The sequence below is a fragment of the Leucoraja erinacea genome, chromosome 16, assembly GCF_028641065.1.
Source record: "Leucoraja erinacea ecotype New England chromosome 16, Leri_hhj_1, whole genome shotgun sequence".
Taxonomy (NCBI): domain Eukaryota; kingdom Metazoa; phylum Chordata; class Chondrichthyes; order Rajiformes; family Rajidae; genus Leucoraja; species Leucoraja erinaceus.
Window position 1 is genome coordinate 8144353 of NC_073392.1, and position 23088 is coordinate 8167440.

At 43.3% G+C, this 23088-nt stretch overlaps 1 protein-coding gene across 1 annotated transcript in view; it reads right to left on the reverse strand.

Moving 5' to 3' along the window:
* The window catches only part of suclg2 (succinate-CoA ligase GDP-forming subunit beta), a 257573-nt gene extending 234723 nt beyond the window's left edge, over positions 1–22850 (reverse strand). The window contains exon 1 of the mRNA XM_055647635.1: positions 22740–22850. Within this exon, the coding sequence (XP_055503610.1) occupies positions 22740–22808 (69 nt within the window). The 5' untranslated portion in view covers positions 22809–22850. The remainder of the gene's footprint in view (positions 1–22739) is intronic.
* Positions 22851–23088: the final 238 nt, after the last annotated feature.

Below are 23088 nucleotides of genomic sequence, written 5' to 3' on the forward strand. Positions count from 1 at the left end.
AAATCTGAGTACAATGGTGAAAATAACAAGGGAGTCGATGTCTGTTCTTATTTTAATTTTAATTGCAGAATAGGATTTTTTAAACTTTGTTTTAAAAATGGGACAGGGCATCAAAAAAAGACTCAACTGCTCAGGAGGTATGGTAGCATCCACAGCGACTTAAAATTTTTCAGATTACTAATTTTAAAAACAAAACTGTTAAAAATACCAGAGGTAAATCAGAAAATAAGAAAGACCAGAGAAAAACAAACAAGATTCAGGGGAGAACAAAATAAGTTCTGTGAAAGGATGGAAGGCAGGAGAGTAAATAATAGAAGGGATTAAATGATCGTACAATAGGGAGCGATGTTGGGAAAGCAAAGAAACATAAGACAGGTGTAGAAATTTTAGTTTTTAGTTTTACAGATACAGCGCAGAAACAGGCCCTTCGGCCCACCGAGCTGCGCCGACCAGCGATCCCCGCACACTAGCACTATCCTGCACACTATGATCATATTGAATGGCGGTGCAGGCTCGAAGGGCCGAATGGCCTACTCCTGCACCTATTTTCTATGTTTCTATGTTACCACTTGTCACGAGAACACAGCACATCACAAATATTCAGAGCTCAAAAACATGATCATTTCTAGTCCAGATCCATATCAGAAGACCACAATTTCTCTTCACCATTCGTTCAGTAATCACAATTTTTGTCAATATTTTATGTTAGCAAAATTGATTTGTGGAGATTTTCCCTGCATGTTAAGTAACCCAGTGGTATTGATCGTACCTGCTCTGTACATTGTCTCCAATTAACAAATTAAACGTTCAAATAAGCTCCTTTAAAATCCATCACAGGGTCAAATATTGAAAAATGAAATAGAAACATAAAAAAAAATAATATTTAAGATAAAACCTGGGTCTATAATCAACCTCCAATAAGACATGTTGCTCCTTAAGTACAAGGTAATGAAATGTTACATAGTTTTGACAAAATTATTGAAACATATATGATTATTAAGGGATTGGACAAGCCAGAGGCAAGAAACATGTTCTCAATGTTGGGGGAATCCAGAACCAGGGGCCGCAGATTAAGAATTAGGCGTAGGCCATTTTGAATGGAGATGAGAAAAAACTTTTTTACGCAGAGAGTTGTGAATCTGTGGAATTCCCTGCCTCAGAAGGTAGTGGAGGCCAATTTCCTGGATGCTTTCATGAGAGAGTTAGATAGAGCTCTTAAAGATAGTGGAGGCAGGGGATATGGCGAGTAGGCAGGAACGGGGTACTGATTGTGGATGATCAGCCAATGATCAGCCTGAATGGTGGTGCTGGCTCGAAGGACAGAATGGCCTACTCCTGCACCCATTGTCTGTCTAAAATATTTGATATATCCCTGCTGGCATGAGGCTAAAAGTGGCGCTGAACATTTCTGTTTCATTATACAGTAATTACAAAACTGAGTTATAAGTCACATAGCACTGGTGATCATTTGTACACAAGTCGTTCTGCTGCGTCTTTGAAAGGCTGTCTGATTAGTTTTGTTCTCCAAGTCTACATCATTTTATTTCATGAGCACAACCAACAGCAATATGGAAATTGTTATTGAGTCTTCCTTCAATACTCATTCAGATAGTGGATCGGAGATCACAACAGCATGTTATGTAATCATTTTCTTCTCACTGTGTACTCCTAATCTCTCAGCATTTTTTTTATTTTAAAAGGTCAAACCAATTCTGAAATTATCTTTCCATGGTATAGATTTTCATTTTCTGGAGACATTTTTCAAACTCGAACCAAATAGTGCAAATGCCATAATCATATTTCAGCGCTTAGCAAATTGAGCTGTTTAGTAATGGAAATCGTGTAGAGAAAGAGCCTTGGCCACCAAGCATGTTTTATTGAAAGAACTGAATCAGGCAAAACGACCACCTTCCTCTGTTACTTTTTTCACCACCACTGGGCAAATCATTTTACTCTTCAATCTGTGCACTGAAGAAAGAAAGCAGCTCATGATGACTAAAATCCAACCAGCCACGTGATTATCCATCAGGTTACTCAATAAATATGTATCGGCGGCAGAATGTTACAGTGGTCTGAGGAAGGGTCTCGGCCCAAAATGTCACCTAACCATGTTTACTTTACTTTAGACTTTAGAGACACAGAATGGAAACAGGGCCTTTCAACTCACATGCCGACCAACAATCACCCAGTACACCAGCACTATCCGACACACTCGGGACAATTTACAATGTTAGCAAAGACAATTAAATTAGAAGCCTGTACATCTTTGGAGTGTGGGAGGAAACCAGAGCACCCGGGAAAGACCCATGCAGTCACAGGGAAAACGTACAAACTCCGTGAGGACATCACCTGTAGTCACGACTGTACGCGGGTCTCTGCCGCTGTTAGGCAGCAACTCAATCGTTGCGCCACCGTGTCGCTCCTATTCTCTAGGGATGCTGCATGACAATAGGTGCGGGAGTAGGCCATTCAGCCCTTCGAGCCAGCACCGCCATTCAATGTGATCATGGCTGATCATCCCCAATCAGTACCCCGTTCCTGCCTTCTCCCCATATCCCCTGACTCTGCTATCTTTACGACCCGCTTTGTTAGTCTAGCACCAGTCTAGCAGTAGACCTGCTGCCTCACAGCCCCAGAGACCCAGGTTCAATCCTGACCTCCGGTGCTGGCTGTGTGGAGTTTGGACATCCTCCGTGATCACATGGGTTTCTTCCGGATGCTCCGGTTTTTTCCCCACATTCCAAAGACATGCAGGTTTGTAGGTTAATTAGCTTCTGTAAATTGCCCCTGGTGTAGCGGATGTGAAAGTGGGTTAACATGGAACTAATGTGCAGGTGATCAATGGTCGGAATGAACTCAGTGGGCTGAAGGGCCTGTTTCCTGCTGTATGTCTAAACTAAACTGATACAGTATAAATGCTGCAGACATTCATTGATGGTTTCCTATATAGAATTCTAAATGAAATCCCCGAAAAAGCTAGCAACATCATCTGCATCTTAACCTTTGTTTTGACACATTCTGGGAAATTACAGCTGAATTAAATAACCCCGAGATATCAAAACACATCAAAAAAATTTAATGAACTTTCAACGATGGTTCTGATAATTGACAGCTATAAAAATGGTAGCAAATGGACAGTATTGTGGAGCAATTAAAAGGAAAGGCTGGCATTTGCTTTCAGCGGTGTTAAACGGATTGTGGAAATTTTCTGAAGGAACAGGGAGAAAAGATTACTCCTCAGCATAAGAACAGCAGCTCTGTTCCAAGAGCAAATAAGCAATTTCACCGCGACCCACGGCATGCCATCCTAACTTGACTCGTCGTGATTTAGTAGTATTTCAAATCAGATACAAAAATGAAAACAATGATGAAATCTGTACTTAAGATTGGAGTGAATGTGAACAGTGTTCGGCTCAAGTAGATTGAAACAATGCCACCCAGACAGCACTGGAAGCACGGGGCACTTCATTTAACAAAGTGATAAACTCGGAATGTATTTGCTGAATGCCACAGGGTAAATCATTTCTGTTGCTCCACTACTGCGACCCAATAACAATTTTATTTGCCACAAAAGCAATGTTTTTCAAATAACATTGATAATACACATTGAATTTTTAAGAGAGAGAAAAAAAAACCATGCAAACCCCCATTTCTCTTCTGCTATTTAGTCCGTTCTGGACCTTTCTATTAATTGATTGCCAAGTGAAGATTTAAAGACCTTCATTGCTTATAAGCTAACTATTCCATTACATTATATACGGTCATAGCCACGTTCCATTAGGGGTACTGCCCGGTCCATCACAGGTACTGACCTCCCCACCATCGAAGGGATCTACAGGAGTCACTGCCTCAAATAAGGCAGCCAGCATCATCAAGGACCCACACCACCCTGGAAACGGTCTCATTTCACTCCTGCCATCAGGAAGAAGATACAAGAGCCTGAAAACAGTAACATTCAGGAGCAGCTTCTTCCCTACAACCATCAGGCTATTAAACACTACAAACTACATATAACGACTGAACTGCAAAGACTTGGGGCCATTGATTTTGCTTTTGCACTAATATGCTTTGCTTTATTTATATAGTCATAGAGTGATACAGCATGAAAACAGGCCCTTTGGCCCAACTTGCCCACACAGACCAACATGTCCCAGCTACACTAGTTCCACCTGCCTGTGCTCGGTCCATATCCCACCAAACCTGTCCTGTCCATGTACCTGTCTAACTGTTTCTTAAACGTTGGGGTAGTCCTTGCCTCAACTACCCCCTCTGGCAGCTCGTTCCATACACCCTCCACCCTTTGCGTGAAAAAGTTACCCCTCAGATTCCCATTAAATAATTTCCCCTTCACTTTAAACCTATGCCCTCTGGTCAATTATTCACCTACTCTGGGGAAAAAAATTATATATGAACATATTCATATTCATATACCCAGAGTTTTTTTGCCCAGAGTAGATGAATCATTGACTAGACTGTTTTTTTGGGGGTTTTTTTTAGGAAGGTCTGAGGAAGGGTCTCGACCCGAAACGTCACCCATTCGGTCTCTCCGGAGATACTATAGGTCCTGCTGAGTTACTCAAGCTTATGTTTACAAATCTGTTGTGCTGCTGCAAGTAAGGATTTCATTTGTTTTCATTGTTCCACTCCGGGACATATGACAGCAACACACTCTTGACTCTTGAAGCTCATGACATTGCAAAATAAAACGAAGATTTTTGATGTATTGTAAAATGTAGATAAGTTTCTTCTTGTATGTTCAAACAACTTGCTGAAAATAAATACAAATCTACTCGACGATATATTTTGCAAATATCCAGCACCTCAGGGCTTTTTCTGGACTCTGGATAATATACCATATTAACTTTGTCATTACGCCCACGGTTTTTTAAAAATAATTCTGGCATTAAAATTCCAAGCAATCTTCTGCCATCATTTGATACACTGCAAACTCCTGGAATACATGTGAAAAGTTGTGGATAAGAGGGATTATCTCACTCCACTGAGATCATACAAACAAGTCATTGACAGTCCGATTCTGAATTAATAAAGTGACTCAACTGAGGATAAAAGTGAACGTGTTTTGTTTCACTGTGCAGTGGGAAGATCGAAGATTTGGTATCCGACATTTCATACAGAGAAAGTTAGCGTGACAGTCACCTCAGGGTAATGGTATATACTTCCTGATGCAAGTTTTCAGAACAGCATTGGCAAGAAGCTAACATAACTAACATGTCAAAGGGAAATGGAGAAATCAGTGCCGCCTTGTCACTTTCTTGGGATGTTATGACACTTGGGATGCTCGGAATCACTGACGGAATTCATCAGATTACAACATCAGACTGCAAAAAGCCTGCTAAACGTATCATAACGCCACAGAAAACTGTGTTGAAGCTTTCACTTTTTTTTGACATTTTTAAATCCATTCACTATTTGTTAGGATTATGTCGGCAAACATTGAGGTGTATTTGTCTGGAAATAAATAATTTGTCCCTGGAATCCAGTCCAGCTTCTCAAAAGGCGCTGTAAAAGATAGAGAGACGAGGAACTGCAGATGCTGGTGTGCAAGAAGAAAAAAAAACACAAAATGCTGGTGTAACTCAGCAGGCCAGGCAGCATCTCTGCAGAACATGGATAGGTGATTATTCGGGTTGGGACCCTTCTTCAGACGCAAAATGCTGGAGTAACTCTGGTCTCAACCCGCAAAGTTGCCCATTCATTCTCTCCAGAGATGCTGCCTGTCCCGCTGAGTTATTCCAGCATTTTGTGTCTATCTTCGAGTAACTCTGCGGGTCAGGTAGATCTTTGGAGAAAAGAAATGGGTGATGTTTTGGTTTGAGACCCTTCTTTAGGTTGAGAGTCAGGGGAGAGGGAAACTAGAGGTGGCCCTTGTAGCTAAAGGGATCAGGGGGTATGGAGAGAAGGCGGGTACGGGATACTGAGTTGGATGATCAGCCATGATCATATTGAATGGCGGTGCAGGCTCGAAGGGCCGAATGGCCTACTCCTGCACCTATTTTCTATGATTCTATGAAAAGGTTGAAAGAACAATGAAGGAACGGCATGAATAGAACAGATCAAAGCCTGCAACGATGATCATGGAAAGGTGGAGCCCACAATGGTCCATTGTTGGCTGTGGGAAAGGTGATGGCGAATCGATACAGAGAAACTAAGCAGCATAACTAAGGTGGGGAAGAGACAGAGAGAGAGGGGGAATGCAAGGGTTACTTGAAATGTACCCTTGCATTCCCCCTCTCTGCTGGTGGCCTTGCCGAGGCACCATGAAGTGTAGATGGATTCAATGGGAGGGAGGGAATGGTAGGGTAGGTAAGCACTCCACATTTGTCTGCTTTCCTCCTTAATCAGGTCCGTTTGAGTTTAGAGATACAGCGCGGAAAAAGGCCCTTCGGCCCACACGGACCAGCGATTCCCGCACACAAACGTTATCCTACACTCGCTAGGGACAATTTTTACATTTTTAACTAAGCCAACTAACCTACACGTCTTTGGGGTGTGGGAGGAAACCGAAGACTTTGGAGAAAACCCATGTAGGTCACGGGAGAACGCACTGCAAGAGTCAAGAGAGTTTTATTGTCATATGTTCCAGATAGAACAATGAAATTCTTACTTGCAGCAGCACAACAGAACATGTACACATAGTACACTGTAAACAATATAATGAACGAGAGGGAAAAAAAAAAAAGTTCAGTGTGTGTACTCTGTACAGACAAGCACCGGATTGAACCCAGAACTCTGGCGCTGTTAGGCAGTAGCTCCACCGTTACGCCACCGTTGCGCCCTTTACCCAGTAAGTTGAGACTAACGGCCGATCTTTAAAAAATGTTGCCTCAAGTGTGACTCATTTTCACATACACATGACTTGTCTCCACCAGAATGGCAGTCTCTTAAAGGCGCTATCAAACGTTGGCCCAGTTTTCACCGATGCTCAAAAGTATCGCATTGAAATAAATGTCATGAAAGCTGTATTATTAGCACAGCATAATTACACAGACGCAACTGGCAACCGAACATTTTAAATATTTATAACCTTCAATTTTAACCAAGGAAATTGGCTGAAAAGAAAGATTATCTAACTTTAATTCCATGTATTTGTTCCTAAAGGAACGGAATAATTTGCAATGCTTCATTCCAATTACAAAATTTAGTAAAAAAAATCGCTAAAAATTGTATAATTTGCTAAAAAAAAAAAAGTGTAATGACATAATGATGGAAATACTCTCTGTTCGTTAAATACCACTTAGTGAAATGCAGATTCTTGAGTGCAGATGCCGCAATCTTGAGCAAAACACAAATGTCCTGGAGGAACTCAGCGGATCAGGCAGCATCTGCGGAGGGAATGGATAGGTGACGTTTTGGGATGGACCCTTCTGCAGACCAAGGCTGAAGAAAGGTCGCATGCCCATTTCACAAAGTGGTATTCAATGAATATCGAGTACTGCCATCATTATGCCATTACACTTATTATTCCAGGAGTCCAGTGCTTTGCTCAATCTGTAAAATTGTTTGACAAGAGATAGCTTCACATACAACACAATATTTACAAAAAAATTTTAAATACCAAATACAGAGAATAGACACAGAGTAGAAAGAAAAGGTATTATGACTTTCAAAAGTATTGCCAAGTTGTTCTTGTATGTCAAGAGATGCATGGCTAAGCAGGCAGACATCTTGGTCGGCAGGGATGAGTAGGGCAAAAGGGCGTGGAAACAGACCCATTGGCCCAACTTATAGGCAAGTGTTAAGGGGCTAAAAACAGGAATTGCTTGAAACTTTCAGTAGGTCAAGCAGCTTCTGTGGAAAATGAAGCAGTGTTTAGTTCAGTTTAATATAGCTTAGAGGTACAGGCATGGAAACAGGCTCTTCAGCCCACCCATTCCATGCCAACCAGCGATCCTCCAGCACTAACACTATCCTACACACTAGAGACAACTTACAATCTACAGAACCCAATTTAACCTACAAACCTGCACATCTTTGGAGTGTGGGAGGGAACCAGAGCACCTGGGGAAAACCCAGGTGGTCACACGGAGAACGAACAGTCTCCGTCCCGACAGCACCCGCAGTCAGGATCAAACCAGGGTCTCTGGCACCACTACCCCATGCACCACTCTGCCACATTAGTGCTTCAGGTCGAAGGTTTGTCGAACCTTTCCGACAAAGGGTTTCATACCTCAAACATTAAATCCATTTCTCTTTCTGTTGATGCTGCATGACTTGCTGCGTATTTCCAGCATTTGCTACTTTTATTTCAGATTTGCAGCATGTGCAGTTATTTTTTTACTTTCAAGAATTAAAGGGCTTCACGAAAGAGTCAGTTAGTGAATGAGGACCAAGATGTAAATGGAAAAACAGAAGGTATAACATGAGATGTAGCAAGATAAGGTTGTGAGGGACAGAAAAGAAATGGACAAATTTAAGAACAAGAACCATTAGGACGGTTCAGTGGGAAGAGCTGCAGCCTCACAGCGACAGAGAGTAGGGTTTCATCCTGACCTCTGGTGCTGTGTGTGCGGAATTTGCACGTTCACCTTGTGACCACGTGGGTTATACAAACTCACTTAGCTTATTAATGCACTTGAGAGAAGAAAGTCTGGTCCAGGGTTTTTGTGTCCACAGCAATGTGGTACGTTGGCGTAGCTGGTATACCTGCTGCTTAACAGCGCCAGAGACCCAGGTTCAATCCAGACCACAGGTCCAGGCTGTGTGCAGCTTGCACATCCTCCATGACCACATGCGTTCCCTCCAGGTGCTCGGGATTTCTTCCACATCCCAAAGACGGGCAGACTTGTAGGTTAACTGGCCTCTGTAAGTTGCCCCTAATGTGTAAGGAGTGGACGGGAAAGTGAGATAACATAGTACTAGTGTGAATGGGTGATCGATTGTCGGTATGAACTCAGTGGGTGGGAGGGCCTGTTTCTATGCTGCATCTCTAAACTAAAGGAAACGAGAGCTCATGAAATCTAACAAACACATAGACTTTTACTTTCCTTGATAAGATTACTGGCACAGGATGCCAGAGACAGCTAAATTTGCTGAAGGTGATGACTACCAAAGTGCTAGAGAAGCTTAAATCTGCAAAAAAAAAAAAAAAAAAGCAGAACAGATTGAATCTATCCAATTACTGCCAAACCAGTCCAGTGTCACTCTTCCGTAAAGAGATGGAAGGATCAGGCAGTGTTACAAAGGAGTAATTCTCCCCTGATAATCTGCCCAATGATACTCCACTTGGGCTCCACAGGATTACGCAGAACAAGACATCACTGCAGATGCACAGATCAAAACCCGAGCTGAATTCTAGAATCAAGATGAGAGTGCCTTCCCAGGACATCAAAACAGCATCAGACATTCTGCGGCACTGATCAGCCTTTGTAAAATTGAAGCAGAGAAACAGAGGCCATACCCTCAGAATAGAAGGACGTACTTTTAGAAAGGAATTTCTTCAGGCAGTAGGTGGTGAATCTATGGAATTCATTGCCGCAGATGGCGGTGGAGGCCATCAATAGAGATTTGTAAAGCGGAGATTGACTGAATCTTGATTAGCAAGGGTGTCAAGGGTTATTGGGCAAAGGCAGTAGAATGGGGTTGAGAGGGAAAGATAGATCAGCCATGATTGAATGCCAGAGTAGACTTGATGGGATGAATGGCCTACTTCTGCTCCTAGAACTTATGAACAGCAATAAGATAGTTCACCTGTGGAACTCATTGCCACAGAGCGCAGCGGAAGCCGCCAGTGGATCTTTTTAAGGCACAGATAGACAAATTTGTGATTAGAAAAGGGGTGTCAAAGGTTATGGGGAGAAGGCAGGAAAATTGCATTAGGAGGCAGAGATCAGCCATGATTGAATAGCGGAGTAGACTCGATGGGCCGAATGGCCTAATTCTACTCTTATAACGTGAACGTGAAGAATGAGGAATGATTGATGTTGATGGAGATCAACCATTCTAGCTCAAGGACATCACCGCAGATGTTCCACAGGGCGGTGTCCTAGTCTGGTCATCTTCTACGACTTCATCAACGAATGGCCCGTGCCTTTTTTCATTTAGTTTCAGAGATACAGCACGGAAACAGGCCCTTCGGCCCACTGAGTCCGTGCAGACCAGCGATCCCCGTACACATCAGCCCTATCCTACACACTAGGGACAATTTACAATTTATTTACTGAAGCCAATTAACCTGCAAACCCGGACGTCTTTCTAGTGTGGGTGGAAACTGGACTACCCAGGGAAAACCTACTCGGTCACGGGGAGAATGTACAATGCCCATATAAACAGCACCAGTGGTCAGGATTGAAACCAGACGTGTAGGTTTGTAGGTTAATTGACTTCTGTAAATTCTCCCTAGTGTGCAGGATAGAACGTGCACAGGTGATCGTTGGTCAGCGCGGACTTGGCGTGCCGAAGGGTCTGTTTCCACATGTGTCTCTAAAATCAAAATCTTACATTAGGGTGTTTAGAAAGATATGGGCCAAACACAGGACAAGTGTAGATGGGGCATCTTGGTTGGCATCAGCAAGTTGGGCCACACGGCCTGTTTCCATGCTTTATGACTAAAGGAGGTAAATGCGATTCTTAAATCGAAAGGGATCAAGGGATGCAGAATGAAAGTAGGAGCAGGATACCGGATAAATCAGTCATGATCATTTTGCAGGGTGGAGAAGGCTCAAAGGGCTTAATGGGTGCTCCTGTTCATAGCTCTTGTGATCTCCGCTTCAAGGTTTTCATGATATTTCAGGCTGTAGTCAAGATTCATGGAGAATAATCATTTTGATGAATGCTGGATGTTAGCTGGCATCTGTTGATCCCACCGGTAATAGTAAATGGGCTGCGTAAATCTACTTTCTGCAAGAACCTCGCGCGCCCAGGGTTTTTAAACAAACAATTAAAGGTATGTACCTGTTGGTTTACAGAATGGGGGCTTGTATATAACACGTGTATATAAGTTCTAGATAGAGGGTCATTTGGGCAAAAAATACTGATTCTTACGATGAAGAAAATATTTCTGCTTTTAGTAATGCCCGATTCTTACAATGAAGAAAATATTTCTGCTTAGGGGGCGGGGTTTAAAAAGGAAACTGCAGATCTCTCAACTGCAACCTCTCGCAGCCCCAAATTGAAGGATTTTTAATGGGGCTTGTATATAAAAAATTATCTATAGCGGAGAAACTCAGCGGGCATTTGAGGCAGCAGCACAATGTGAACGGAGCGAAGGAAATAGAAAGCTGATTTTTGACTAATTTACGATTGATTCCTTCCTTCTTCAGATTTCTTCATTATATTTCTTGGGCTAATCATTTTTTGCCACTTTCATTTCATCTATCAATTTGACAACATTTCATTTCGGGGATCATGACAGAAGAAAATTTCCCCTTATTTTTGCTGTGATCCACGATCACCGTTATGTCCATAGAAAACGGAACGGCACGAAAATGCCACTCTGTGATGCGTTGGGCGTTATGCCGATTCTGTCAACATGTTGGACGATGACAGAAGCCAACAGCGTTGGGCGACCGTCTGACACACGAGCAAACGAACAACCTTTCACCACACCTATTGCAAATTTATCACACCAGTCTTTTGAATTGGTGGGAAGCATAGTGGTGCACATAGAACACACAGAGCAGTAAAAACTAGGAATGGGCCATTTGGCCCACAATGTTCATGATGAACACGATTCCAAGTTAAATCTGATCTCGTCAGCCTGCACGTCACTCATATACCTCCATTCCCCGCATACCCATATGCCCGTCTGAAAACCTTTTAAATGCCACTATCTTTTATGTCTCCACCACCATTGTGGCGGCACAGTGGCACAGCGGTAGAGTTGTTTCCTTACAGCGCCAGAGACCAGGGTTCCATCCTGGCTACGGGTGCTGTCTGTACGGAGTTTGTATGTTCTCCCTGTGACCTCTTTAGTCAGAGGGTGGTGAATCTGTGGGATTCTTTGCCACAGAAGCCTGTGGAAGCCAAGTCAGTGGATATTTTTAAGGCAGAGATAGATAGATTCTTGATTAGTACAGGAGTCAGAGGTTATGGGGAGAACACAGGAGAATGGGGTTAGGAGGGAGAGATAGATCAGCCATGATTGAATTGTGGAGTAGATGATGGGCCGAATGGCCTAATTTTACTCCTATCAATAATGACCTTATGACCGTGGGTTTTCTGTGAGAAATTTGGTTTCCCCCCACACTCCAAAGACGTACAGGTTTGTAGGTTAAATGGCTTGGAATAAATGTAAAAATTGTCCTGAGTGTAGGATAGTGTTAATGTGCGGGGATCGCTGGTTGGTGCGGACTCGGTGGGCCGAAGGGCCTGTTTCAGCCTTGTATCTCAAAACTAAATTAAACCATCTCTGGCAGTGTGTTCCAGGCATGCAGGTAGTGCGGATGATTCACAGCACCAATCCTGACCTCCAATGCTGTCTGCGTGGAGTTTCCATGTTCACCCCAAGCTTCTGCCACATCCCAAAGATGCACCAGTAAGTTAACAAGCGTGTCGGAAGGGACTGCAGATGCTGGTTTACACCAAAGATAGACACAAAATGCTGGAGTAACTCAGCGGGACAGGCAGCATCTCTGGAGAAAAGGAATAGGCGACGTTTCAGGTTGAGACCCTTCTTCAGGCTGAGAGACAGGGATGCTGACTGACCCGCTGAGTTACACCAGCATTCCGTGTCAATATTCTAGTAAGTTAACTGGCAGTTATTAACAGTCTCTAGCCTAGACTGGTATGTGTGGGAAATGGGGCGAGTTTATAGCGGTGAAAAGGGAAAGTTACATGAAAGTAAGTGGGGGAATCATAAGATCATAAATGACAGTAGTAGAATTGGGCCATTGGCCCATCAAGTCCACTCCGCCATTCAAACATGGCTGATCTAACCTCATTCTCCTGCTTTCTCCCCTTAACCTCACACCCATACTAATCAAGAATCTATCCATCTCTGCCTTCAAAATATCCATTGACTTGGCCTCCACAGCCTTCTGTGGCAATGAGTTCCACAGATTCACCACCCTTTGACTAAAGAAATTCCTCCTCATCTCAATGAAACTGATGGGCCAGCTCTGAGAGCTAGCATTTGATGGGCCAAACGGCATCCTTCCACACTGCAAAATATTCAGAAACATAATTACCACATATTCGTCTTCAGTGCGCAGTAACAAACACCTCAGAATTATAGCATAGTTGACCGAAGAACAGTGCGTGATGCACCATTAGCAAAAGACATCTGGCTCACAACCAAACTGCTAATCTACAGAAATCATTGTCAAAGCGGCAATAAGGGAAATAAAAAAGAGTAAGCTGAAAAACAATGCAACGGTGAAACATTTTTGCGATGGTCCTCTGCAAAACATAGTTTAAAACAAGTCAATTACTGAGCTTGTCAAGTGAATAAAACAAAAATTAATCAACTGGCACGAAATGGCAGGATGTTCAGGAGTAAAGATGGGAGTTCAGTTCAGAAAGCCTTGCTGAAATATTTATACCTTTATCATGGTTGTTATCAAAGTGTTCATACCTTTTCCACTCAATCCTTCATTACTGAGAGTTCACAGCATTACAGCCACACATTTAAAAGAGGTCTGCTCTTTTATTGAGTATACCTCAACAAACATTTGAAAGGTTCATAAGAACAAATGTATCATTCAAATACATGATTGAAACCAAAATTAACAAATTGTAACAATTGTAAGATTAGTGTTATTTATTTTTATAATTGCTTGACAGTCCTAATATTTACATATTACTTTGAGTTTGCACCACCATGCGATCATGACTGATCTAATTATCCTTCTCAACGCCAATCTCCTGCCTTCGTGACTTGGCCCACACCGGCATCTGTGATTTCCACAGATTCACCACTCTCTGGCTAAAGAAATTCCTCCTCATCTCCATTATGGAAGAAAATCCTTTTATTCTGTGACTGTGCCCTCAGGTTCTAAACTCTCCCACTACTGGAAATATAATCTCCACATGCACTCTATCTAGGCCTTACATTATTTGCTAGGTTTCAATGAGATCCCCCCCTCATCTTTGTTTAGGCCTGTGGGCTGTATAGTGGTGGAGCAGTGGAGTTGCTGTCTTACAGCGCCAAAGATCCAGGTTCAATCCTGAGTGTGGACACTGTACGGAGATTGTATGTTCTCCCAGTGATCGCGTGGGTTTTCTCCGGGTGCACCAGTTTTCTCCCACACGCCAAAGACGGATAGGTTTGTAGGTTAATTGGCTTTGGTAAAAATTGTAAATTGTCCCCCGTGCATAGGATAGTGCTAGTGTGCGAGGTGATCACTGGTTGGCACAGACACGGTGGGTGTAGTGCTGTATCTCTAAAGTACTGTCTGGAGTTTGCTCCTGTCTTTGCTTTGCCACACAGCTTTCTCCAAACTGGTGATTTCTCTGTGGCAGTATGCCCATCGAGGGTTGCTGATTGCAGGAGGGGGAGAGGGGGGGGGGGAGGAGAGAGAGAGAGAGAGAGAACACAAGAGAGAAAAAAAACAATTTTAGGCAGGTTGATTGGCAATAATTAATGTCATGGTATGCAAATCCAGCATATACTTGTAATGGCAAAACATTAAATGTTATGGTGAGCTGCAAGTGGAATTAATGGGGAAATATGCCATCCTCAATGAAAACAGAGAGCCCAGGGCCAAGATGCAGCAATCGTGAAGTAAACAGGGGGTGTGACAGAACGCAGCAGAGCAACTTTTGGATTTCCAGATTTAATAAGGCATTCAGCTCTCTGCCACTTGTGGGGCCATTTATGCACATATCAGGCACCATTAGCCTGGTACTTATTTTGACAATAAGCATTTTCTCAAGATAATTTTCTGCATCTAGTGCTCAATCGATGTGGCCAAATAGATCTGGAACTAATATTCAAATTAGCCATTTATTGTGCGCTACATCAGATTCAAAAGAGAAGCCGATGAATCAGATTTAACAATATTCTCTACTTTCCAGGCCGCTGTTTTTTTAAGATTAATTTTATTTTTATTTTAAAAACTCATCCATTGCCCCGATGCATACACGTTTAAATCATTTAAGAATAATTTACTCATCGGTTATTTTTCCCCCGCATTAATTACAGTAGAATTACAAAACCACTTCCAGGGTTTTTATTTAGCACTATTACACCTGCTCATCAATGTATACATGTAAACAAAGTTAACAGCTTTTCTCATGTAAATATTGCCATCCGCTCATCCATGAAGAAAGACATGGATGAGGATGATCAGCCATGATCACATTGAATGGCGGTGCTGGCATGAAGGGCTGAATGGCCTACTCCGGCACCTATTGTCTATTGGCATCTTAAGAGTTACAGCTACAGTTCAGTTTATTGTCACATGTACCGAGGTACAGTAAAAAGCTTTTGTTGCGTGCTAACCAGCCAGCGGAAAACCAGCAGAAAGTGAATGGCATGTTCGCCTTCATAACAAGAGGAGTTGAGTATAAGAGCAAAGAGGTCCTTCTGCAGTTGTACAGGGCCCTAGTGAGACCACACCTGGAGTATTGTGTGCAGTTTTGGTCCCCCAATTTGAAGGGCATTCTTGCTATTGAGGGAGTGCAGCGTAGGTTTACAAGGTTAATTCCCGGGATGGCGGGACTGTCATATGCTGAGAGAATGGAGCAGCTGGGCTTCTACACTCTGGAGTTTAGAAGGATGAGAGGGTATCTCATTGAAACATATAAGATTGTTAAGAGCTTGGACACACTAGAGGCAGGAAACATGTTCCCGGTCGGTGTTGGGGGAAGTCCAGAACCAGGGGCCACAGTTTAAGAATAAGGAGTAAGTCATTTAGAAACAGACAAGGAGACACTTTTTCTCACAGAGAGTGGTGAGTCTGTGGAATTCTCTGCCTCAGAGGGCCATGGAGGCAGGTTCTCTGGATGCTTCCAAGAGAGAGCTAGATAGGGCTCTAAAAAATAGCAGTGTCAGGGGATATGGGGAGAAGGCAGGAATGGGGTACTGATTGGGGATGATCAGCCATGATCACATTGAATGGCAGTGCTGGCTCGAAGGGCCGAATGGCCTAGTCCTGCACCTATTGTCTATAAAGACAATATATGTGGTGGTGAATCTGCGGAATTCATTGCCACGTATGACTGAGGAGGCCAAGTGTTGGGGATCCTTATAGTGGAGATTGATAGGTTCTTGATTAGTAGTGTGTCAGAGGTTATGGGGAGAAGGCAGGAGAATGGGGTTGAGAGGGAAAGATAGATTGGCCTTGAGAGGGAAAGATGGATTGAATGGCAGAGTAGACTCCATGGGACGAATGGGCTAATTCTGCTCCCTTGAGTTATGAAGTTATAAATGTTTATAATGTCACAACAATGATTGGCTTTTTGCCAGCTAAACGGTTGACGCATATAAAAAAATCAATTGCCAAACTTACAAACCTCAAAGCCATATTAGAAGGTCATAAGGTCATAAAGAATAGGAGTAGAATTAGGCCATTTGGCCCTTCAAGTCTACTGCACCAAGTTTACTCTCCCTCCTCACCCCATTCCCCTGCCTTCTCCCCAAAACCTCTGACACCCGTACTAATCAAAAATCTATCAGTCTCTGCCTTAAAAATGTCCACTGACGGCCTCTACAGCTTTCAGTGGCAAAGAATTCCACAGATTCACCACCCTCTGACTGAAGAATTATGGTGGAGTCACGCAACAGAAAGTTTGCACACCTTCTTAGAAAGAAAACATTGTAGTTATCCAGGTTCGAGGCATTTCAGCGTGGGTTCAGAATGGCAAAGCTCAAAGACTCCACATACACAGACAGAAACTACTGCATTTTAACGTAAAGGGTGGCACGGTGGCATAGCGGTAGAGTTGCTGCCTTAGAGAGCATGCAGCGCCGGAAACCTGGGTTCGGTCCTGATTACGGGTGCTGTCTGTACGGAGTTTGTACATTCTCCCCATGACTGGCTTGGTACAAGTGTAAATTGTCCCTGGTGTGTGTAGGATAATGTTAATATGTGGGGATCGTTGGTCGGTGAGGACTCGGTTGGCCGAAGGGCCCGTTTCCGCGCTGTGTCTCTAAACTAAACTACAGAGGTAGTAAACTTTCTGTTCCTTATTTAAAGCAACTCCTATCAAATTTTATATAAAATCAAGAGGGAAATAGATAGGGTGAATGCACAGAGTCTTATTCACAGGGTATGGGAATCAAGAACCAGAGGACATAGATTTATGACGAAAGTGGAAAGATTTAATAGGAACCTGAGGGGCAACTTTTCCCTCACAGAGGGTGGTGGATAAATGGAACGAGCTGCTAGAGGACTAGTTGAAGCAGATACAATAATAACGTTTAAAAGGCATTAGAACAGGTACGTGTACAGGAAAGGTTTTGAAGGATATGGACCAAATGGGGAGGGGGGGGGGGGGGGGGGGGGGGGGTATTTGGGACTAGCTGCATGGATAGATTGGGCTGAAGAACCCGTTTTCATTCTGCATGACTATGACTCTCAATCAGATACCATACTGCAGGTTTACATGAAGACAAGGAAGGAATTCTTAATTCCAGAGACACCTGTCCCAGCAGGGCAGATCAATGAGTCTGATTGACGGTTCAATTATGAACAATACCTTGGAGGATTGAGATTGAGCTTACTCAATGACTAGACTCCTGAATGTGCAGGAAGGAACTGCAGACGCTGGTTTAAACCGAAGATAGACACAAAAAGCTGGTGTAACTTAGCAAGTCAGACAGCATCTCTGGAGAAAAGGAATAGGTGACGTTTCGGGTCGAGAATCTTCCTCAGACAAGTCTGAAGAAGTCTGAAGAAGGGTCTCGACCAGAAACCTTACCCATTCCTTTTCTCCAGAGATGCTGTCTGATCCGATGAGTTACTCCAGCTTTTTGTGTCTATCTATGGACTGGACTACTGAGTTTGCCAGAGGTAAATGACTCAATGCCAATCTTCTAATACCAACCTGTATTTATATACCACAAAAAAGATACCCATGCCATTTCACAGTTTTCACGTTAGTTTCAGTGAATTTGGCAATTTTACTCTGCAATAACATTACTATGCACAACAAGTATCAATAACTTGAGGCTTCAGCAGCCTTATTAGGCAAAATACTAAATCAAGTTTATTCTTTTGAATGTCTTTTCACTGCCTGAGAGAACCTTCTTTATGCATTTATTTCTTAAACCTCTCTTCAATTTTCAACAAAATATTGAATTGCTTTTAAAACCATTTTCCATAATCAAACTATCAGGATAGCTCAGGGGAGAATTAGTCGAGGTGCAGAAATTATGACAGGCACAATTTCTCTCAGCAGATAAGTCAATAATTATGAGATGTTTGGATAATTGGTAGAAGGCATAATTGAAAGTTGTTGAATTTGTTTAACATTCAAAGGTGGGGAATTAGAGTTTATTGCCTAAATGAGCGGCAGAGCATAAAACCTAATATTTATAAAGACTGTAAAACACAGAACAGTAGAGAAAAGGAGCATATCGGGATGGCACTGTGGCGCAGCAGTAGAGTTGCTGCCTTATAGCTCCAGAGACCCGGGTTCAATCCTGACTCTGGGTGCTGTCTGTACGGAGTTTGTACGTTCTCCCTGTGACCACATGGGTCTTCTCCAGTTTCCTCCCACATTGTAAAGATGTGTAGGTTTGTAGGTTAATTGACCAGTAAATTGTCCCCATCGTGTAGGCACGGACTCGGCGGGGCTGTTCCCACGCTGTATCTCTAAACTAAACTAATGCCCTTCGGTCCACGATGTCTGTGCTGACCATGTTGCCAAATTAAATTAATCCCACCTGCCTGAAAAATTATGTCTATCTGTCAATTCCCTGCATGTTCATGTGCCTGTCTAAATACCTCACCAGTGTTCGATCGTGTCTGCTACCACCACCACTCTAGTAGCCGGTTTCAGTGTAAAAAACTTGCTTTGTGCATCTCCTTTAAACTTTGCCCCTCTCACCCAAGAACCATGCCATTTAATATTTTATAGGTTTGCTCTAGGAAGAAAGACTCTGATTATCTACCCTATCTATGCTCTTCATATTTTTATATACTTCTGCCGGTGATCCCTCAAGCCTTCAACACTGCAGAGAAAACAATTTGTGTTTGTCCAAAAAAAGACTACAAGGTGCTGGAGTAACTCAGCAGGACAGGCATCATAGAAACATAGAAAATAGGTGCAGGAGGAGGCCTTATGGCCCTTTGAGCCTGCACTGCCATTCATTGTGATCATGGCTGATCATCCACAATCAGTAACCCGTGCCTGCCTTCTCCCCATATCCCTTCATTCCACTAGCCCCTCGAGCTCTATCTCTCTTTTAAATTCATCCAATTAATTGGCCTTTACTACCTTCTGTGGCAGAGAATTCAACAAATTCACAACTCTCTGGTTGAAAACGTTTTACAGTTTTAAATGGCTTCCCCTTTATTCTTGGACTGTGGCCCCTGGTTCTGGACTCCCCCATCATTGGGACCATATTTCCTGCATCTAGCTTCTCCTTTTATAATTTCATATGTTTCTATAAAGATACCGTCTCATCCTACTAAATTCCAGTGAATACAAGCCCAGTCTTTCTAATCTTTCCTCATATGACAGTCCCGCCATCCCGGGGATTAACCTTGTGAACCAACTCTGCACTCCCACAATAGCAAAGATGTCCTTCTTATAATTGGGACATCTCTGTGTCCTAACCCGAAATGTCACCTCTCCATGTTCTCCAGAGATGCTGCCTGATTCGCTGAGTTACTCCAGCATGTTGTGTCTTTTTCCAAAATTTAACCAATGTCTCCTTAGAACTAATACTCTTGAATCCCTGCAACATCTGGGTGAACCCCCATTCCTGTACCCTCCCCAAGGACTCCAGATCCTTCCTGTTGATGATGATACTTTATTGTCACTTGTACCTAATGTTTAATGTGTTATGTGCCATTCCTAACTGTCACTGTATGTCACTGTCACTTGCGAGCGGAGCACCAAGGCAAATTCCTTGTATGTGAATACTTGGCCAATAAACTTATTGATTCATTCATACCTAGGTACAATGAAAGTCTTTGTTTTTGCATACAAAGCACATAAAAGAGTTGCCACAAAGGCACTGACAAAGTTACAAAAAGTACTCATCCTTTCTTTGTCCCCCCCCCCCCCCCCCCCCCAATCTTAGTTCTAGTTCTCGGCGCCCCCCCCACGCCGGGTCCCCCTGAGTTCTCAATGGATCCTACACGTCGGGTCTGAGGTATGGAGACCAGAAGTGCAAGCAATACTCCAAATGTGATGGAACAAAAGTTTGAAAGGTTTTTCATCCAATAGCCTGCATATCCCAATGAATCTTTTCGCTCTCCATTTTATGTTATCAGCAATCCACTGTAACATTCCATTGTTCAAAATGGGAAAAGAAACAGCACGGAAATCCAAACCAATCCACAAACGTCAAGATGAAACAAGCAGCAAGATAATTCTGGTTGTAAATCTTGATATGATCATCTTGTAGCACAGCGCAACTCGGCAGGAAAATATGATTGATGGCAATGATTTCTTGCTTCAGGTCTGCTAATATTATTGCAGGGGTCTGTGCTGCCTTCATTGTACACTGTGCCACCATTACCATACTCTGTACCAACATTACTATACACTGTGGCACCTGCACTGTACTATGTGCGCTATATATTGCCCCAACTGTACTATACACTGTGCTACCTTTAATATAAACAGCTACCCTTGCTATTCACTGTCACCTTCACCATACATTGTGGTACCTTCACTCTGCAAGGTGTTGCCTTCACTATACACTGTGCTACATACACTGCTCCAACTTTACTATAAACTTTACTACCTTCACTATAAACCGCTACCTTTACTGTACACTGTGTCACCTTTAATGTGCACAGTTCCAAATTACTGTATACAGTGCCACATTTATTATACCAACTTCACTCCACACCCTCCTACTTTTACTATACTCTGTACCAACTTTACTATACACTGTGGCACCCACACTATACATTGTTCCAGCTTTACAATACACTATGCTACCTATAATATACACTGTGATACCTTCACCGTACACTGTGCCGCCACCACCACCATTGTACCAACTTTACTACACACTGTGACACCGACACTATACACTGTACTACCTTCAATATAAACTGTTTAAGAAAGAGCTGCAGATGCTGGAAAAGTCAAAGGTAGACAAAAATGCTGGGGAATCCCAGCGGGTGAGGCAGCATCTATGGAGAGAAGAAATAGATGACGTATCGGATTGAGACGCCTGAAGAACACTACACATTGTACATACCTTCACTAAACATTGCTCCAACTTTACTATACACTGGTCTAAGTTTACTATACACTGTACTACCTTCACTCTACACTGTGCCAACTACACAACGTGGCACCTATACTGTGTTACCTTTAATATACATTGTACTATCTTTACTATACACTGATACCAACTTTACTATACACCATCGGTAGAGCGGGTGAGGCAGCATCTATGGAGCGAAGGAAATAGGCAACGTTTCGGGTCGAGACCCTTCTTGAGACTTTAATATACACTATATTTATTTTATATATACACACTATATTTACTATACACCGTATTACTTTTAATACACCAAAGATAAGACACAAAAGTTGAGTAACTCAGTAACTTCAGGCACTGGAGAGAAGGAATGGGTGATTTTCCAGGTCGAAACCCTTCTTCAGACTTTAATACGCTGTGTTACCCTCACTATACACTGCACCAAGTTTAATATGCACTGTGCTGCCTACACTACACTCTGGACTACACACTGTACTAACTTGACAATACGCTGTGCTTCTTTAATACACCATTACCTTCACTCCACCCTGTACCAACTTTACTATACACTGTTGGCTGTGCTACACTGTGCCAACTTTACTATACACTGTGCCACCTACACTATACTGTGTACTAACTTCAATATAAACTGTGCTACCCACACTACACTCTGCCACCTTTGCAAAACATACACTACTCCAACTTTACTGCATTACTTTTAATACACTGTTACCTTTACTATACTCTGTGCCAACTTTAGTAAACACTGTGCTGCCTACACTATACACTGTGCCACGTTTACAATACACTGCTCCAACTTTACTGTACAGCATGCTACTTTTAATACATCATTACCTCAACTGTACTCTGTACCAACTTTAGCACTGTGCTGCCTACACTATGCATTGTACCAACTTTAACTCCACTGTACCATCCTTCACACTCACTCTGTACCAATATACACTGTGTTGTGTACCAACTCCACTCTCTACCAACTTTACTCCACTCTGTACCATCCTTCACTCACTCTGTACCAACTTCACTCACTTGACTGTACCAACTTGAACATGCACTGTGCTGCCCACACTACACTCACTCTGTACCACCTTCACTGTACCAACTTGAACATGCACTGTGCTGCAGTACACTGTGCCATCCTTCACTTCACTCTGTACCGACTTCACTCTAACTCCGTCCCTGTGAACCCGGCGGCGACCCCGACACTTCAGTGACCCCCCGCCCCCCGTTACCCGGAGAGGGCGACGAGCGGCCCGCTGAGGTAGGTAGCGGTAGGTAGGTCAACAAAACCTTCCAGCTTCAGCGGCCGGTCCGAGTTGAGTTGAGCCGGGCCTCCCCCCTCCCTCCTCTCCCCCTGGCCGGGGCCTGCGGCCGAGACTAGGCCCGGAGTCCCCGCACTCTCCCCCCCCTCCTCCCCTCCCCAACCAACCTGGCGAGCGGCGCGACCCGCCGGTGTGCCGAGCCTTCTCGCTGCCCGCAGACTGAGGGAGGCCGCCATTCTGCCGGGACGTGAGGGTGGGAGGGGAGGGAGGGAGGCGGAGGCCGGGGCTGGGGCCTGCCCCTCCTTCTCCAGCTCTCTCACATCCACCACTATCTCCCCTCAATGCCCAACAGACCAAAGATCCTATAGCAGAGGATCTTTGCAACAGACTGTTGCTGCTCCTGCTAGTAAACTCATACAATGTTCATCAAACTGCTGCTGCTACTACTGCTATTAAACTTATTCAATGCTCATCAAACTGCTGCTCCTGCGTATTCAATGCTCATCAAACTGCTGC